The following is a 19,940-nucleotide window of genomic DNA, read 5'->3' as shown; positions in this document are numbered from 1 at the left end:
AAGTCAGAGGAATTAAACAGACTTTTTCACTGTTAAAAAAGTTTACACAAAATGATTATGAATTCACCCCCAGGCCATCCAAAACGTTTTTGACTTTCATGTTCAGCAGACACAATTTTCCTTGATTTTTTTTTTTTTTTGTCCTCTGGGATTGTGGATTAGTTTAAAACTGCCTAATAATATGTATTGTACAATCAAATGTCGTCTTTTTGACCTGTTGATTTGCATTAGGTGAGAAAAATCCTGGACAGTTTCTCTTTTTAAACCTTAATTTTAGAAAGAAAAAAAAAACTGAATTTTGGCGTAAACTATTTATTGAATATTGAGCGGCAGGCTCTAGGACCATGTCGTTTGCAGAAGTTTTCAGGCTCTGAAGTCTTGAGGCGCACCTGCTGCATTCGCGAGCTCAGAGATTTCAGCTTCTCACGAACAGCAGCACAGGTACGTTCAGCCTCATCCATACAACACAAACATATCAAATAGCAAAACAGTCATTCGTTTTATTTCCTGAAATACTTTTTGTTATACTTTCTATATTTTTCTAATATTCAGATGCATTGATTGGCTTGACGATGTCTTTACTCCTCTTCTAGAGACTTGTTTATTATGAAAAATCATTTAAAAGTGACATTTTAGTCGTTAAGACGTAGTTAAAGAAACATTTGTGTTAAAATGATTTGTTTTTACCTTATTAACCTTATTTACTGTATCTTTAGGTGCCTTATTTTAAACCACGACACAATTTACAGTTTATACAGTTTTCTAAAATTGTATTCTTATTTTCCAAGGTAACCCTGATGAAAATTACCCAGTTTCACCACAAATGCAACACTACAGACTAAAAGCCTCTGAATTTAACTACAGCTAGGCTACCAACTGCAATTTAATGATCGTTTCATTTTGTATTAAGATTTTTATTAAACAAATGGTAATCAATCTGCCAAAAACATGGTTATTACACGTTTAATATATTACAACCATGATTCATTTACATAATAGAAGAGCAGTGTTAGTGGAAAAAAATGCTTATTAGGTGAGGACATCAAGGTTAAAAGAATCAGAAATGTGATAAACCAAAGTATATTTGAGTAGAGATTGAATGAAGTTAAAATATTACCATTGTGTGCGTCATTCCCATTCAGGCCTTAATCCTTAGCAATACACAGGAGTCTGATCCACAAAACACATGATGGAAATGTTGTGAATTAAGAGTTCTGTCTGCTGTAGGAAATTACTACTGTGAAACTCCTTTTATGTGATTGTTTTGTGCAGATCTGCAGTAACATGATGACTGACTGCATCAAAAACTGCTGCAGGACGTTTGCGTCCAAGAAAAATGAACCAGAGATTCAGAGTGAGTTTAGTTTTCACGCTCACCTCATCATGATTCTTGTTTTATTAATCCATTCACATAGTGTATATGCATATAATTGCATTTGTGAACTGATGCATTTGCATGGTTTGTAGTGATAAAAATTCGAGCTCCTGTTAAATCAGCTGCTGAGTGCAATGTGAAGAGGGGTGTTGGAGTTTCAGAGGATTATCTGCTTTCTAAACTGCCTCCGGACGGCCGAGAGGTTCCTTTCATCATCCCAACCTTCAAACCTTCATACATCCAGCCGAGAGGAGCACAATACTCTGGCCACAACATTGGACAGCAGAGTAAGCAGAATTAATCTGATGAGATTAAAATTTCCTTACCACTTACTGACACTCGAGTGGTTCTAAACTTTAATGAATTACTTTCCTCTGTTGATGCTGGGGACAAACAGCCATTGATATCCATGGTAAGATCAATAAATATTCAATGGCTGTTTTTTCCCAACATTATTCAGTATTTCTTCCTTCCTGTTCAACAGAAGAAAGAAAGTCAGACAGGCTTGGAACAAGTAAAGTAAATGATGACAAATTTTTCATTTGAATAAATAAATAGTTGTATAATTTATTTTTATAAGTAATTATAAGTTATAACTGACGATGAGCTGTTAGCTTGATCAGTTAGTTTGCTGTTAGTTTGATCAGAATCAAACATTCAAAAGTATAAATGTACAGTTGAAGTCAAAATTATTAGCCATCCTGTGAGTTTTCTTTTTTAAATATTTCCAAAATGATGTTTAACAGAGCAAGGATTTTTTTCACAGTATTTCCTAAAATTAAATTTTTCTTCTGGAGAAAGTCTTACTACATTTACATTTACATTTAGTCATTTAGCAGAAGCTTTTATCCAAAGCGACTTACAAAATGAGGACAAGGAAGCAATTTACACAACTATAAGAGCAACAATGAATAAGTGCTTTAGGCAAGTTTCAGGTATGTAAAGTGTAAGACGCAGAATATTAGTAATTTTATTTATTTATTTATTTATTTCTGTAATACAGTTAGCAATAATACAGTAATAAATAATAATACAGTAATAAATAACTGTAAATAATACAGTTGGCTCCGGTGGTGCCAGAGAGGCAATTGCAGGAAAGTAGAGACTAGTTTTATTTCGGCTAGAATAAAAGCAGTTTTTAATGAAAAAAAAAAACGTTTTAGGTCAATATTATTAGCCCTCTTAAGCTATATTTTTCGATAGTCTACAGAACAAATCATCATTATACAATAATTTGCCTAATTACCCTAGTTAAGCCTTTAAATGTCACTTTAAGCTGTATAGAAGTGTCTTAAAATTTCTAGTAAAATATTATTTACTGTCATCATAGGAAAGATAAATGAAATCAGTTATTAGAGATGAGTTATTAAATATTATGTCTAGAAATGTGTTGAAAAAAATATTCCATTAAACAGAAATTGGGGGAAAAAATCGACAGGAGGACTAATAATTCTGACTTCAACTGGATATATTCAACCTGTTGCCACAATTGTGTCTACAAATCTCTTCTGAATGACTTTAGGCACCACAAGGTCCACTTACGCAGAAAGGAAGGCAGAGCTGGCAGGAGTCAGTCAAATGATGTACGATCCTGATGTGAACTTAAACAGCAGTCATATGATCAGCTACGTGTCGCCAGGTTCACTGAGACGCCCTACTCTGAAAAACAGAGTCAACTACAACCCTGGCACAGGTGAGAGACCTGTAGATCTGCCCAAAACATCTATTTATGATGTTTACTATCCAATGTTACTTCCTCATGGCATCTTTTAGTACGTAACTTCTCAGCAGGTACTGCAACCTCAAATATTTACATTCCAACCCACTTGTGTTTAATTCTGCTGTTTTATTCCCGCTCTTAAATCCCCTTATTGTTCATGGCAGATTTGCAGTGGTGTTGTCCCAGTTTGTATTGTTAGACGTTATCAAAAGGCTCAGTGTGACACATTTGGAAATGTTCGAATTGAAATTGCTTGAAAATGAAATCAGCCCAGATTTCAGCGAGTGTCTTTGGACTCTTTCTGAAAGTGAAGTAAGGGAAATTATTTGTGTTTTTCACAGGTTTGGATCACAGCGACGCACAGAGACTCTGTCTGTCCATGTTCGATCTGTCAAATCCTCAGGGCCGTGTTGAGGTGACTTCACACACACACACACACACATGCAGACACACACACCTTACTTAACAACTTAACAACACATCCCAACACATTCACAACACATTCACATGCAGCTGTGATCACACACACCAGTTCACACAAGCTATTAATGATGCATATGAGCAAATGTCTTTTATTTGTGTGGTGGCAGCATTACTATAGTTTTTAGCATCACATGACCCTTCAGAAATCATTCTGATATGGTGATGTGATTTGATTATTAATGTTGAAAGTGGCTATAGGCCTGTCACAATAATCTATATATCAACATACCGCACAACACATGGATATGAGCTCTATCGTTTTTGGTATATCACTTATACATAAAAACAATTCTAGCAACATTTAGCTGATTGTGCAACATATCTATTTCTATTGGAGGTGTCATTGTCAGTATGGTTAAAAAATACTGTAGTATTTGTTATAAATGAGTACAGTATATTTTCACGTGGGTGCCTGACAACTGAAAATAGAACTGATAGCAGATATTGCAGCCTTTGTTACTTTTTACTTTGCACTTTTTTTGTTAAAATGTTTTATTATGTACTTGTTTAGGATACACATTTTCACATTCTGATTCCAATATCTCATTATTAAATAGTTAAAATTACTATAATTAAATGAAATATTCTTAAGAATAAAATATGATGTGTACCTGCATTGTGATGATATTATATCGTCATGCTTGTATTAAATAATAAGTGGCATAAAATGGTCTTCAAATGGCAATGATATCGTTTATCGCAATATATTTTGGTGCAGTATATCATGAAAAACAGGTATCATGACAGGCCTAAGTGACTATGGTTGATTTTAGTAGGTGTTAATGTAGTGAAATCATCATTATTATTTATTTTTAATTCCTTTTTTAGATTTGAAATGTAGTTAATATTTAAGAGTTCTGTGAGTTTTGTCTGTTTAAATATGTCTAGTTTTAAACAAATTAAACAAAATAAAAATGATAAATATTTCTCTGGCCACTAGTTATGATATATTTTGTTAGTTTTTTAAAGTCGGAAATATATTTTTGGTTTTTTGATTTTACCTTTTTGGTTACCTTTAACCCTGATTTGATAAATAGAAAGTTCTATGTTTGTTTTATATTTCTATTAATTTCCATATATCAATTGTATTCATTTATATATCAGGTTCTGTTCAAATTATAATAATTATTATATGTTATGAAATAATAAAATAATTGCTATTGATTATACAGTACATTATTGTGATTATGCTTAATTATTATTGCATATATAAACCCTATTTTTGTTTTTTGGCACTGAATCAATTAATATGCATTTTTTTCTTGTAAATGATATTAAGTGAACTTGTAAACTATTTACAATACTTTTTTATCAATTCATGCCGGCAGCTAGCTCTCTGCAACTCTCACATGGTCGCCCACTGAAGCTAAGCAGGGCTGCGCCCGGTCAGTACCTGGATGGGAGACCACTTGGGAAAGCTAGGTTGCTGCCGGAAGTGGTGTTAGTGAGGCCAGCAGGGGGCGCCCAACCTGCGGTCTGTGTGGGTCCTAATGCCCCAGTATAGTGACGGGGACTCTATACTGCTCAGTGAGCGCCGTCTTTCGGATGAGACGTTAAACCGAGGTCCCGACTCTCTGTGGTCGTTAAAAATCCCAGGATGTCCTTCGAAAAAGAGTAGGGGTTTAACCCCGGCATCCTGGCCAAATCTGCCCACTGGCCTCTGTCCATCATGGCCTCCTAACCCTCCCCATATCATGATTGGCATATCATCACTCTGTCTCCTCTCCACCAATCAGCTGGTGTGTGGTGTGCGGTCTGGCGCAAAATGGCTGCCGTCGCGTCATCCAGGTGGATGCTGCACACTGGTGGTGGATGAGGAGATTCCCCCCCCATTGTGTAAAGCGCTTTGAGTGCCCAGAAAAGCGCTATATAAATGTAACGAATTATTATTATTATTATTATTAATTCAATTCATCTTTATTTCTATAACGCTTTTACAATGTAGATTGTGTCAAAGCAGCTTAACATAGAAGTTCTAGTAAACTGAAAATGTGTCAGTCCAGTTTTCAGAGTTGAAGTTCAGTTTAGCTCATTTCAGTGTGGTTTACTTCTTTCACTTCTAAAAGTCCAAACACTGAAGAGCAAATCCATCGATGTACATCGATCTATTGGTGGCATGACAAAAACATTTCACCAGTGAGAACCACACTTTGAATTGCATATCAGTTTCTATTGTAGTTCTGATGGAATAAAGAATCAGTTTCATGCATCAACACGAACATATTAAGTCGAGTGTCTATGCATTAACACATCGCGGTATAATGATTAGCTGTGCTGTTGTTTCAGTAACATTAATTCCTCTGTGTTTCTTCTCAGCGTTATGATTCTGTATCCAGCATCCAGAGCAGCACATCCTCCGTTCAGGATTCCTTTGGGAGCAGCCGTAGTCTAGGTAACCATTCATGATGGAACACCACATTCCGAAAAAACCCTCAGCGTTCCCTTCCAATAGAACTGTTCCACTCCACTGTCACCTGGAATTTCCACTGAAGTTTCATTTGTTTGCTTTTGCTTTTGTTTTCTACGGGGTCTTTTAGGACCCTTTATTTCCCAACTGTCTTACCCCCTCTGTCCCTCAGCCAGTGCACACATAAAAGCAGACTCTCAAACAAACTCACTCGCGCACACACACACACATACATACACACCCAACATGGGCTCAGATCACTGCAGATTGTGAAATCGTAAAGGGCAGACACAGTAATTACTCCCAATTGTTTTCCCTCAGGTCCAGTACACAAGTTCTCAGATAACTCTCAGAATGTACAGTGAAACTTTATATACAAAACATAAATAATAAACATTTTAGTATACCGAATACTAATGTTATGTATTTTTTTAAGTTAAACTTTTGAAAATAAAAGTACAAACAGTGTCACTTTTGTACATAAAGGGTCCATATTGGTACGTTAAAGGGACACATTAATCATATTTACACATTAGTTATTAATATTAATGCATATTAGTATTAGATATCATTTGTACTTTTATTTCTAAGAGTGTAGGGTTCAAACATTTCAGGGGGCCAGTAAATTGCTTAAAATGTCACTATTATTTGATTTTTTTCAGACATTCTTTTCTTATTTTTATCCTTTTTGTGAAGGATTGATGAGTCACTTTTTGTATTCATATGTATGTGCATAGAATCCATCACGCTGTCTGGCGATGAGCGGGATCGTGAGCCGGGGAAAGTGTGTGTTCACCTGAAGTATGAGGCGGCGGTGGAGCAGGTGTGGATCACCTTAGTAAAGGTATGATTTTATCCAGGTTTTGCTGGTTTACAACAGGCCATTGTGTGTCCCAGTTGAATGGAGCCTCTGTGTGGCTGAGAGAGACCTTTAACAAATGACCACATTTCTGACCAGCTATGTTTAATCTCCCTTTTTTGTATAATTAAAAAATAACTCTCATTGTATGTGTGTCATTTGATGATATAAGTGTGCGGTGCAGTGTTATTTTAGTATCACAAGTTTTATTAAGAGTTTGAATTTGATTTTGTTTGACATTTTATGTTTTCATATTAATTTTAGTTTATTAAATGTATTGTTTATTTAGTTTTCCTTGCATTTTTCATTTTTGATTTGGTCACACTTAAAGAATATGTTTCCATTAGTTAATGCTAGTTAATGTACTAACATGAACTAAGAATGAACAATACTTGGAAAGCGTTTATCAGTCATAGTCCAACAGTTACTAATGCTTTATAAAAAGCTAAAGTAATGCACTGTCAGATTATAAAAACTACCAATAAACAACTTTAACATCTTTAACTATCAATAAAGATGAATGACTATTGTAATACATGTATCATTCATGATTTTTTTGTTAATGAATACATTACATTTACTAAAAATATAGGAACTAAAGGAAGCTTATTCTAAAGTGTTATCCTACACTTGAGAGATAAGCAATTACTACAATCTTTTTAATGTTTTATCTATTAATTCCTGTAAAGTTGTATCTTACCATGACATTTTCACACTAAATGGTTATAAGAGATGTGTTTGAGGTATTATATGCAACATTTTTAATTTATTCTCCTACAGTAGATAAGGAGAGATCTGCACTTAAGTAGCATACTTTGAGGGTAAATGTGCTTGATGCAATGGTACAGTTATAAAAAGCATCAGAATTGGTGTTTGGTATCAGCCGATCACCATGGCAAGGAATTGGTATTCGTTATCAGTTGTCCTTAGCAAAGCATCCCTAATACGTATATGTATACACACAAACACACACACACACACACACACACACACACACACACACACACACACACACACACACACACACACACACGAAATGTCTTATTGTAATACATATTTTGATAACACTTTAGTTTAGGTCACAATTCACGCTATTAATAAACTATTATCTAACACTATTAGTTTATTAAACTACTAGTAATCTGTTTATTAATCGTTAGTAAGGTAGAAGTTGGGTTTAGGTTTTGGGTAAGGATGGGGAATAAGGTCATACTTTATAACTACTAATGAGCAGTTAATATTGCAGTAATAGGATGGTAATAAGCCAGTAGGTAATACTGTGAATTGTGACCTAAACTAAAGTGTTGCACATATTTTATTTATATAACTGTAAATGTTCATTTACCTTTAGATTTTTCTAATGACCTAATTTACTTAATTTGACTTACTTTATTGTTTATGTTTGGATGTGACAAAATGGATTCACTTGATAGATGGTTAATTGTATACACAATAAAAGCTGCCTTACATAACTTGTTAATAATTACAGTATTTTTAAAGAGTGTGGACATAACAGTGTAGACCAGATCCTGAGTGATTTGTCATAAACCTACAGACGTCACTCCGGATACAATATTCTTCTGCAAGAAGCATGCTGTCTTTTATTATGCCGCTGACTGCTGGAGTACTAAAAGTATACTGTACTGTAGCTTTATTCACTGTTTTATCATATTTCATGATATTTGTTTTGTTTTATTTCTGTCGATTATTTTCTAATATAAATATTTCAGAGCTTTACTTTTCATAAAATTCCCCTTGTTGACATACAGTGGCTTTAGTGGTTGTAAAAGCTCATAAACAGTAGGCTTACATGTTGCTATCAGCCTTTCTCATTTTTCCACTGGTTTTGGCACTTCCTCTTTTTTTAGTGCACAGACTTGAGTGTCTATAATGAAAGAGTGGAGCAGCAGAAGATTGGGGTTAAAGGCGTCATCACCGTGAACAAGCCGGTCCGGTTTAAGAGTACGCTTAAGGAAGCATCAGAAGTGAGTGAGATCCAAAGCATATTAAGCTACATCGTACAAAATTCATTTTAAACTACAGCTTTGTTGGTATCAAGGTGTTAAATGAGAGTATATTCAAAGCTAAGTTTCTTAATTAATGTATTTAATAATTTGGTTGACTTATTTTATTCAATTAAGGAAGTTTTTAGATGAAACTGTGGTCCTTGGTGATTCCTAAAATGCAATTTGAGATTCAAAAAAACATATGTGCACACAAACATGCGGAGAGATGAACATTATTTTACAATATCGCCTCTACAGCTTTGACAAACAGACTTTTGATAAAATTAAAAAATAAAATGGAAACAAATTCAAAATGATTGTTTGATTAGTAATTAAGTCTTATTATATTTAAATCAAATTTATTTTTAAAGGATGATATCTCTACATGTCTAAAGAAAAAATAAATAGAAATTCTAAAGTTTACACATGCTTCATTATTAATTCTTATACTGCTTTTTAATAGTCTGTATTGTCACCTGGATGATCAAAAGCAGCAAACGCTTACTGATTCATTATGAGACATAATGCATTGAAAATAAGGGAACGTAAAACTTTTGAACAGGATTATTGTTGATAACTGCTTTAATTTTGTTTAACGATCTTGTTTAATTTTTTGTGTTTTAAATAGTACTACTCTTCAGAAGCTACATGAAACGTTATTTAATTTGCAGAACACAAAATTAAAAACATTTTATTTAAAGTTTTCACCCCCTATATTTTAATGAATGCCTTGTGTTACCATCTGTTGCATGAATAAATGTTTTTATCTTTGTAATATTTGCTTGAGTCTTAAGTCTGAACCAGTGTAAAAAAAAATAAATCGGAAATATTGCTGGGCAATTAATGAAATTGTAAAACACAATTGAGCAAAGCTGCGATTGTCATGCACACTTTGTGATGGTAGTGCGGTTGTGTGATCAGTAAAAAAATCACTGAAAGCCAGAGGAAATCCCAACATTGCATTATGTACAAAAGACTTAACTGCTTTCATTGATTTATTGTGACTAACAAACACACATCTACAGAAGCAGGATACTGAAGGATTTATTTCAAACACTTGACTGAAGTTATTAAGGGCACTTTGGTTACTTTTGGAGCACTTTTGGTTATGTCGTGTGCACCATTTACTACACAGAGACATAGTTCTTTGAGGAGCAATACAAACAGCTGCCATTAGCATCCGATCATTCCATTTTGTATGCAAGCTTGTCAGTGAAGATGCCAAAGAATGTGTGGAGGACATTTTGGTTTTTTTTCTTGAAAACAGTGCATATAACCGAAGTGCTCAAGACAAACACACAGTAGGATTTATCATAAAATAATCATAAAGCAGTTACAGATCATCCGGGTAATGATGTATTCAGAAGAAAATATAGTTGAACTGCGTAATTTGTGTAGATATCTTGTGTATGTACAGTAGGTTGTGTAAAAAAGCTAATTCAGGGCACTACTAAATGAAAACACTTTCACTTATATATTTTCAGAATCTCCAAACGTGTCAGTGTTCTATTGCATTTGATTAGACATTACTATGCTGTGTCGGTCTGGGTTTCAGGACACTGTCTTCATGGAGACATTTGTGTTCACGCTGAACCTGGAGCAGATCCGCAGGTCTGCACTAGTGCTGCGGCTGCAGGCTCACACACCACGCAAACGCACACTGGGGGAGTGTGTGCTGTCTCTACGAAGCCTCGGACCGCAGGAAACAAAGCACTGGCTAGAGTTCAAGCATCCTTCTAAAACACATGTGAGTGGATCTCTCTGTGATCACATATCACAACCCAAATTTAGCTTTTGTTTTGATTGTAGGATTCGCTGAAAACGTACCTCCATCTGCAGTAATCCACAGTCTGTATTCACACACACCACCATATATAATTACATTACAAATGAAACCGTTGTTCTAGTTCTGCTCCAGTCTGTTCTGTGTTATTTAGGTCACTAGTTTTGAGTAAGACAGACAGACAGATGGAGAGAGAGTGGGGAAGAAGTCAATACACTGAGAGAAAAAAAGACTTTCAGTGAATGTACTTAATCCTTAAAATGCTGATCTCTTCAAATCTTCCTGACAAGAAAGACTAAAAAATAGTATTTTTTATTAGTAAAAGACTATATCCACAATGTTCTTTTAAATAATAATAATATTGTTTATAATGTTCATATAATATGATTTCATGTTAACTAATATTGTTCTGTTAGTTAACAATAAAATTAATCAGATAGTACTGAAGAGAAAACACCATGTCTACAATAATATTAAGAGCAACAGTTTTTCTTACATTGCTTTTGTATTGTATCGACTGCTGAAAAATCTTATTTGAATTAGTGTAATAAGGTCCCTTTTCGATAAAGAGATAGATAAAGGACATTTAAAAATGTAATACTATTAGTATCAATATTTCTTTGAAGTTTCATACATTCATTACAATATTGTTAATGAAAGATACCGTATAGAGCTTCGGCACAGATTATAGCTATTTGCTTTGGTCAGCTAGACTTTCTGAAAGTGCTTTGATGTGTGTGTGTGTGTGTGTACGTGTTTTTGTGACATATCAGGACACAAATCTGTATAATGACATAGGTTTGACACAGGTATTACAAAAAGGAGGTAAAATATGATGACATTGGTGATGTCCTCGTTTCTCAAAATGCTTATAAATCCTACAGAATAAGTTTAATCAGAGAGGAAAGCTGCACACAGTCTCCTGTGATGGTTGGGTTTAGGGGTGGGGTGGGTTGAGGGCAATATAATATACGGTTTGGACAGTATAAAATTAATGGAAACCTATGTAATGTCCCCACTTTTCACAAAAACAAACATGTGTGTGTGTGTGTGTGTGTGTGTGTGTGTGTGTGTGTGTGTGTGTGTGTGTGTGTGTGTGTGTGTGTGTGTGTGTGTGTGTGTGTGTGTGTTCGACTGAAATGAAAACAGAAATGAAAACAGAAAATGAAGTCTTTTATCACTGGTATAGTGTTTGAAATTGACAGAACAGAGTTTCATAATGAAGGTCAGTGGTATCTGGTCTAGAGGAAGTTTTTTTTTTTTTCTAAATCAATAATGGGTGTGTGCATGTGTGTGTGTGTCTGTTTTTATCTGGGTCACAAATTGGCTTATGCAGCATCAGCAGGTTCTCCGCCTTAAAAAATAAAAACCTACATACACAGCTCCACACAACTCAAACTGGTCTGATTGTGTGTTTCTGTAGGTGTGCCATGCTGAGCTTCAGCTGGCCTTGTGTTTCCAGCCTGTGAACAGTCGAATGCAGCTCCAGATCCTCAGCACTCAAAACCTTCCTTCATCCTCCTCACCGCTCACACAGAGTGAGTCTCTCAGCTTTATTCATCATCATCAACATCGTCATAACAGCTTCATCTTAGTGCAATGTAAAAAAAAAAAAAAAAAACTGTACTGTTCACTCAAAATCGATCACGTCATCATTTACTCATCCTCAAACCTCTTTTTTTATTGTAAAGCAAAAGAAGATATTTTGAGGAATGTTGAGGGAAAAGCAGCCATTGTCTTCCATAGTATTTTTTTTAGTTCATACTATGGGTGTCAAGTATTTCAACATTCTTCAGAATATATTATAATGAAATCAAACAGGTTTGCAACCACTTAAAGGTGAGCAAATGATGAGAATTTGAATCCAATAAAAAAGTTTATTTTAACCTTTTATTTTAATCTGACACATTTTCCCATTTGTTAGTTGTTTTGTGGAAGCATGAATGTGACAAATATGAACTGAACTGTGCAAATGAATGTTCTCTTTAGGTTACTTTGTGAAGGTTGACTTGCTGGGTGAGGGTAAGTTCTTACTGAAGAGGAAGACGAAGGCGGTGAAGTCTTCAGGAGGGCAGGTCCAGTGGGGAGAAGTGCTTCATTTCCCTATCACCAGTCAAGACCACAATCTGCAACTGTCAGTTAAACTCTACAGCCGCAGCTCAGTGAGGAGAAAACATCTGCTGGGACAGGTCAGTCAGAATAACACAGACTAAAACACACTAAATAGTAAACATATGTACACCTATATGAAAAAAAAAACTTTTAAAAACACAGTCCAATCTCAGAGTAAAATGGCATGAGCTGTCACATGTTTGTACCCATAGGGTCTTTTATGGCACTTCTACCTTATAGGTGGCTTTTGAACCTTTGTTGGAACTATAAGGTACTTTTTAGGTATTGATATGTACACTTTAGCTACAAATATGTACCTGTAATGTGAACGGGATGCTGATAACAGGGGTGCGGATCCAAATGCAGGTTTTTCAAACAGAATGGTCAGGCAAGCGACTGTCAACACAAGGGGCAAACAGATGTACACAGGCAATCCAGAGTGATGGTCTTAAAACAGGCAGGCAGCAGACATTGTAAAGCAAACAAAACAAGGTTCAAACACCGAAGGCAAGGAAAGGAAAATGTATGTAAAACAGTATAACAAGACTCAGTCATATATGTGTGTGTGTAATCAGTCCATGAGCAGCATTAGCTGCTCAAGAAATATTTAAATATATTTTTAAAAAGTTTTTTAATCGTGATACATTTTATTTATAATTATTTAAGAACAGCATGCAATAAATATATATGTATGTATATGTAATATGTATGTGTAATATATATTTATATATATATATATATATATTAATAACATTATTAATGTATTTACTGTCACATTGGACTAATTGAATGCATCCTTACTGAATAAAACGTGTGTTTCTTCATTGAAGGTGCTCTTGAGTTTGGACAGCAGTTCTCCTGAGGCAGTGGAGCAATGGAAGGATGCAATGGCTAATCCTGAAAAAGTGGTGACATCATGGCACAGAGTTAGTCGACCCTGAAACAAGAAAGATGCTATATTTTTGAGCTAAGTGCATTTTAAATGCAACTTAAAAAAAAACTTGTTCATGTTCTTGTTGAAATATGATTATTGTAAGTGGAATGCATTTGTCTAAAATGCTGTGGTAGTACACACACGTTTACATGTATAAACTGAGTCGGACCAGTTGAGTCGCTCCTAATGTAGCTAATCTAGTTTGTAGATTTAACATATATGTTCCTCATCTGGTATAAGTTTGAGAACATGCAACTGTCTAAAAACCTCTGATAATATCTTAAATGTTTTAATACAATAGCTGTCAATTATGTCTCAGTTTAAAACAAACAAAAGCATTTCTAGAGTTTCAAGAGTTCACACTTAGCTGATGATTTGGAGAGCCCTGAGCTCATAAGATCCTCGAGCCCAGGGCTCCATCCCGTTTGCAAGGCGAGAGGGGAGTTTGAGCTCAGGTAGATCTCGAAAACTCCCCCGCTGTAGTAGCTAATGAACAGATTTTGATTGCTCTTAAGAGATAACTACATACTAGGAGCATGTCTATGGTGCCGATTAACTTAAGTTGCATGTTTTTGGACGGTGGGAGGAAACCGGGAAACCCACGTGAGCACGGGGAGAACGTGTAAACTCTGCAGAGAAACATTGGCTGGCTAGGTAAGGACTAGAACCAGCGACGTTCTTGCTGTGAGGCAACGGTGCTAACCACTGGGCCACCGTGCCACCCATCTAGGAAAGGAGGAGGAGTAGGGGTGGAAGGGAGGTTTCTTTAAAATGAGGATGGCTGTTATATGGAACTTTGGGTATTTATAGTGGTTTAGGAAGCGTCTGATTGGTGAATCATAAATTCACTAATGCAGAGTCGGCTACAAGCAATCATAAGCACGTGATCCTCTCAAAATTAGTTTAGAAATAAACTTCACTTAAAAGCATTCACTGCATGAAGCCAATCAAGTTGTCCCCAAGACTGTTGTATGAGCAATCGATCATGAATGTGATATTGATATTAATAGTTCAACAAACAAGACGTTAATATTGAGTGTGTTTATACATAATATTGTCTATTCTGTTTCATTCAGAGAGGAGCATCTCAGAGCGATGTTTCATTCATTAACTAACCTGCCTTTGAAAGAGTCGAGTGAGCCAATGATTCAGTAATTCATTCATAAAGATAGTCACATGCTTTTTTCCAAATGAATCAGCTGCTTTGAACAAATCTTTTGAATGATTGTTTGAATGAATCATTTTTCAAGATAAGAACAATGCCTAATGGTGCTGTTAATTTATATTCATTTATATTTCATTTATATTTTTTTCCATGACATTTTACTCTGGATCTATCAGGATTTTGTAACTGGATGTAAATAATTTAATTCTGTAATGACCGTAGCAGCCCTTATTTCATTCATATCATGTCACAAAATATTTACATTCAAAGCTTTTATTGACATTTTTCAATTAAGCTTTCATTGTTTTTAAGCTCACATACATTTTACAGCAAAAAATGTTTTTGAAAGTTTAAAAGACATGTCTGTAGTAAAGTTCTGTTTTTTTTTAGCAGAAAGTAGCAATAGGTAACAGAGGCATGCATATTCAAAGCCACTAAGAAAAGTAGCGAACACTGTACATTTGCAATATTAATAAAATAACTGTTAGAATGAAATATATGCACATTTAGAAAAAGCCAGGGTACTGTAGTCATATAGGTTATGTTTTTACTAATTTATTAAAATTCAAAATGTAAAAATGACTGCCTCTGTAGTTCTAGTGCCAGCATAAAGTACCAGTGCAAAAATACACACTGCAAATTGTTTATTATCTTTCGTTAAAACAAAAATCCAAAGAAATATCTACACATCAATTGATGTTAGTATTGGACACCCCTAGCACATGAACAGGACACATACATAATGTGCAATAAAATGTATTACTGTAGACTAGTGTAGCAACATGACCAAAAAAAGGGCAGACAGTCAGCTAATAACGATTAAAAATGAGTAAATGAAGTATTATTGTCAGTGTTCTTGCGTTTAACTCAGCACTGCTGACTTAATGGCTAACTGTTGTGTATATAGAAATAAAATCAGCATTTTGGTGATGATTATCGCACTTTCTCTTGCTCTCTGTAGAAGATAAACCAGTTATTAGATGCAGTGAAGCCTCTGGTGTTGGTGCCGGGGGTAAAACTCGTTGAAAAAAGCTTTTATTTTTGGAAGTCTAGAAGGTTTTGTGTTACACTCCCTTCCAAATGCAATTCAATCCTTCGATTTGTCCCCATTTCCTTTCACAAGCACAGAAAAAAAAGGGAAAGGCCACAGGAGAGGGCAACAAAGAGACTTTTGTTAACACATTTCACCTCCCTGCATCTTTTGTGTCGCCCTCATTTCAAGGTGACCTAACTTTCTCCTGTCATTTCTAAGACTTAATTTTTGCACAGGTGACAGACAGTAGCTTGCCCAAGAGTGTTCATTGTCTTTATGTTTAAGTACTTTGTGTTATGCAATGCTGTAGGTGTCTGATGTTATGTAAGACAGATATTTAAAAAGTAAATATTCCATTTGTACCGACTGTATTTTATGTGCATGCAATAAGAAATATTGTTTAATCATACTGTTGTTTCTAAAAGAAGGATAATAATAAAAAGGATTAAACAACATGGATAGCTAGTTAAAATCTAATGGGGCTTTTTGTTAGTTTATATTCACAAAAGTCACTTTCATTTTTCTTTAATGATTTGACAGCTGACGCGATAACTGCATATGGTGATTTATTGGCATCATCATCCTCCAAGCCCAGAGGAAACACTATAAACTGACCAAGCATGTCTGAGTGTTTGTGTTCTTTAACCCTCTCTGATTGTGCGGCTCTTTTAAAGCTGCTTCCACATCCGGGTGTGTTTTATTTACGTCATCACTTTCAGGATGGTTGTTTGAACAGGGTTAATGGTTATTTCTGAAAGCACCCCCCCCCCCTCCCAGCGGCAGCAAAACCCTGTAAAACAGCTGATCCTTGTGTTCAATGGTATTTGTGTAACGTGTCGTAGCAACCATAAAAACAATAACAGAAAAGACAATCATTTTTTATAAAAGCTAAACCTGAAATTTAGTGACAACACAAAATAATAATAAAACTGTTATTATGGCATTCATTTGAGTGTATATAGCAGTTGTGGTAGTAAATCTTTTATCGACCACACACGCACACACACACACACATAAACAGCTGTGACCATGTGGAGTTTGTGTGCTTTAGTGTGTTCCAATTAAAAGTGGATCAGCAGTTCCGGGACTTCAGCTCTGTGTCCAGGATCTGAAATCCCCTTAAACCACTCTATTTATTTTAAACTCATTCACAATATAAACCCATTTACAATCACATATAATTTATTTATTTATTATCACTAATTGATAAGTAGCAGTGTTTTACATCAGATCTGTTCAGTTTCATTGCAAAACTAAAGGGGGGTTTCAGGATTAAAATCTCAAAAGGGTAATGTCTTGAATTTCCCCCTGACATTAGAATGTCATGTCATACTCAGTTTCATGGAATTTCTGGAGTGTCATGGAGTCTGTTTTAGGCATTGAAAGTCTGATGTCATTCCAGATGCTGGAATATCAGGAATTTTTGTTTGATGATTTAACTTGTAGTTTCCAATTGTCAAAAAATATATATAATTCTACATAGTTTAATGCCTGTTGGAAATTGCATATAGTTAAATTATCCATTGTTGTTCTTGTAGCTTTTAAATTTCTGCAAAATGATTTTAAGCTAAAACTATTATAATATTATGTTCATTCATTCATTTTCTTGTCGGCTTAGTCCCTTTATTAATCTGGGGTTGCCACAGCGGAATGAACCACCAACTTATCCAGCAAGTTTTTACACAACGGATGCCCTTCTAGCCGCAACCTATCTCTGGGAAACATCCACACACACATTCACACACACACACACACACACTCATACACTACGGACAATTTAGCCTACCCAATTCACCTGTACCGCATGTCTGTGGACTGTGGGGGAAACCAGAGCACCTGGAGGAAACCCACGCGAAGGCAGAGAGAATATGCAAACTCCACACAGAAACACCAACTGAGCTGAGGTTCGAACCAGCGACCTTCTTGCTGTGAGGCAGCAGCACTACCTACTGCGCCACTGCCTTGCCCTTAATATTGTTATTTTAATATATTATAATATTAATATAAGCTGAGTTTTTCGGTTCATCAGATGTCATGGAAATTAAGCAGTTTAGTCAGTGAAAGTCAGTGAATTTGATATTTAACTTATAATGAGGGAACCCTGTGTTTCCCTTAGACAATAATAATGATTTTTACCATGATTAACAGAAGAAATCCATCAATGTCATTAAGTGTAATAGAAGTTTATATTAATCTTATCACAGATATTGCTGCAATTAATCCAGACCCATACCTATTAAGTTTTGTTTGGAATCATTATCACTCTCCTTCAAGTAACAAGGTTTTACACAAAGGTCAGCATTGCGAAGTTTCAATCATAATGTATTATAAAAGCTTTGATCATCTGTTATTTTTATATTTTAATAAGAACACATCAGAAAAAATATGTTGTTTAATGATTTGCACAAATAAGAGTGTTATGCTGAATGACAATAGAAGATTATTTCATGAATAGTTTAAGGTTTCCACAAAATTTATTCGTAACAAAAGACTTTCCTTGTAAGTAATATACCTTTTTACATATTAAATCTTTTTGTACGTTTATTTTGATGTGAAAACTAAAAATGGGCTTCTTATCTTCCCTACTTTGTGAATAGTAGCCCTAATATCCAATTTATTTTGATTATTTAATCATGTATTGTAAAAATGCAGAACGTTTTATATGGCTGATTTGTTTATGGTTATGATATAGAATAAAAAAAATTTACAGTATAAAATTCATTATGTGGAACATGGGAAAGCCATGCTGTCAAGTAGCCTAACTATTTTTTTCAAATATTTTCAGAGGTCAGTCACAGTGTAACTTTGCTACATGATTATTATTATTATTATTTTACTTAATTTGGTGGCTTGTGAGAGCATTCTGAAAAAAACATTGAGTCCAAAAACACGCATTTGTTGTGCGCGTACACCATCTAGTGACAGTAGAAGTGGATGACCAGTGAAGATTATGATGCTGATCATTGAGGTTTGACCGAGTTCCCGCCACAGTTCATCAGCTTTACACAGTTCATGTACAGTAGGAACATGGGCGCTAATTTCTAGTTAAGTGATCCACACACATTATTGTTTAAGAATGTCTCAGTCTTCACCTATACGTAACGGAAAATCCTACTTTAGCTATGTCGAAAAGTGTTTATTTTTGTAACTGAAGTTTAGATTTAGCTAGTATCTGAATAAGGATTGAATTTGGAATATTTTTCCAAAACGGGTATTTTCTTTTGTTGGAGGCATGAAATATTTTTTGGCATAGGCTTATAGGCCTAAACACAATTTTACTCCTTACACGTCTTTTATTTGGAATAACCAAAATATTTTATATAAAAAAAAATCTTTATTTTTCAGTCCGTGTTTAAGAACGGTTTGCTTTAAGTTAGTTATTTATCAGCAGAGTTTTTTTTATGAATTACTTTGAATTTATTCCAGAATATAATATAGTAAGTCCAAAAAAAGTGCCATTGTTATGGGAGCTATAACATCAGGAAGGAAATATGCTCTTTAAAAATAGCATAATCTCTCTCCTAAAAAACTTACTTTTCTAATTCGACAGAGACTTTTATAAAATATTTTCATATAAAAAAGATCGAAATTAGATCTCCTTTTATTGAAAAAGTTGTTACATTGTCCTCTGTAATCTCTTATTTAAATAATATATAGAGATTCAAAATGGGGAAATAATATGGTCTTTGCAACAAAAAATATTTCTTCAATAACAAGGTCAATGAAGTGTTTTTTAAATTAATCAACAAATTTTATCCTAAAGAATTTTTGAAAAAGTTTTATTCTAATATTGATGTAAAATGTTCATTTTGTCAATTTCATACTGAAACAGTTTTTCATTTATTTTGAGATAATAAATATGTTGTACAGTTTTGGAAACATATTGGAATGATTTTTTTTTTTTTTTTGTTATTACGAATCTGCCTCTACTAAAAGAATGCTAGTTTTGTTATGAATTATTATTATTATTTTTTTTTTTGTAATTCCATATCCACAAATTTAATACCACTTTACTAATTTTACATTTCATTATCTGAAAACAAGAAAGCAAACAGAAGAATTT

General features: G+C 34.5%; 1 protein-coding gene across 1 annotated transcript; it reads left to right on the top strand.

The window, feature by feature from the left end:
• Positions 1-408: 408 nt before the first annotated feature.
• Positions 409-16,818, top strand: tc2n (tandem C2 domains, nuclear). Its single transcript, XM_009307433.5, has 12 exons — positions 409-441; positions 1,273-1,354; positions 1,498-1,662; positions 2,898-3,068; positions 3,437-3,510; positions 5,895-5,970; positions 6,723-6,829; positions 8,713-8,829; positions 10,406-10,597; positions 12,057-12,171; positions 12,623-12,822; positions 13,576-16,818. The coding sequence occupies exons 2-12, from the start codon at positions 1,285-1,287 to the stop codon at positions 13,684-13,686; spliced, it is 1,398 nt and encodes a 465-aa protein (XP_009305708.1). The 5' UTR covers positions 409-441; positions 1,273-1,284; the 3' UTR covers positions 13,687-16,818.
• Positions 16,819-19,940: the final 3,122 nt, after the last annotated feature.

Source organism: Danio rerio, chromosome 13, assembly GCF_049306965.1.
Source record: "Danio rerio strain Tuebingen ecotype United States chromosome 13, GRCz12tu, whole genome shotgun sequence".
NCBI lineage: Eukaryota > Metazoa > Chordata > Actinopteri > Cypriniformes > Danionidae > Danio > Danio rerio.
The sequence above is the reverse complement of the archived record's forward strand: the minus strand, read 5'-3'. Positions and strand labels throughout refer to the sequence as shown.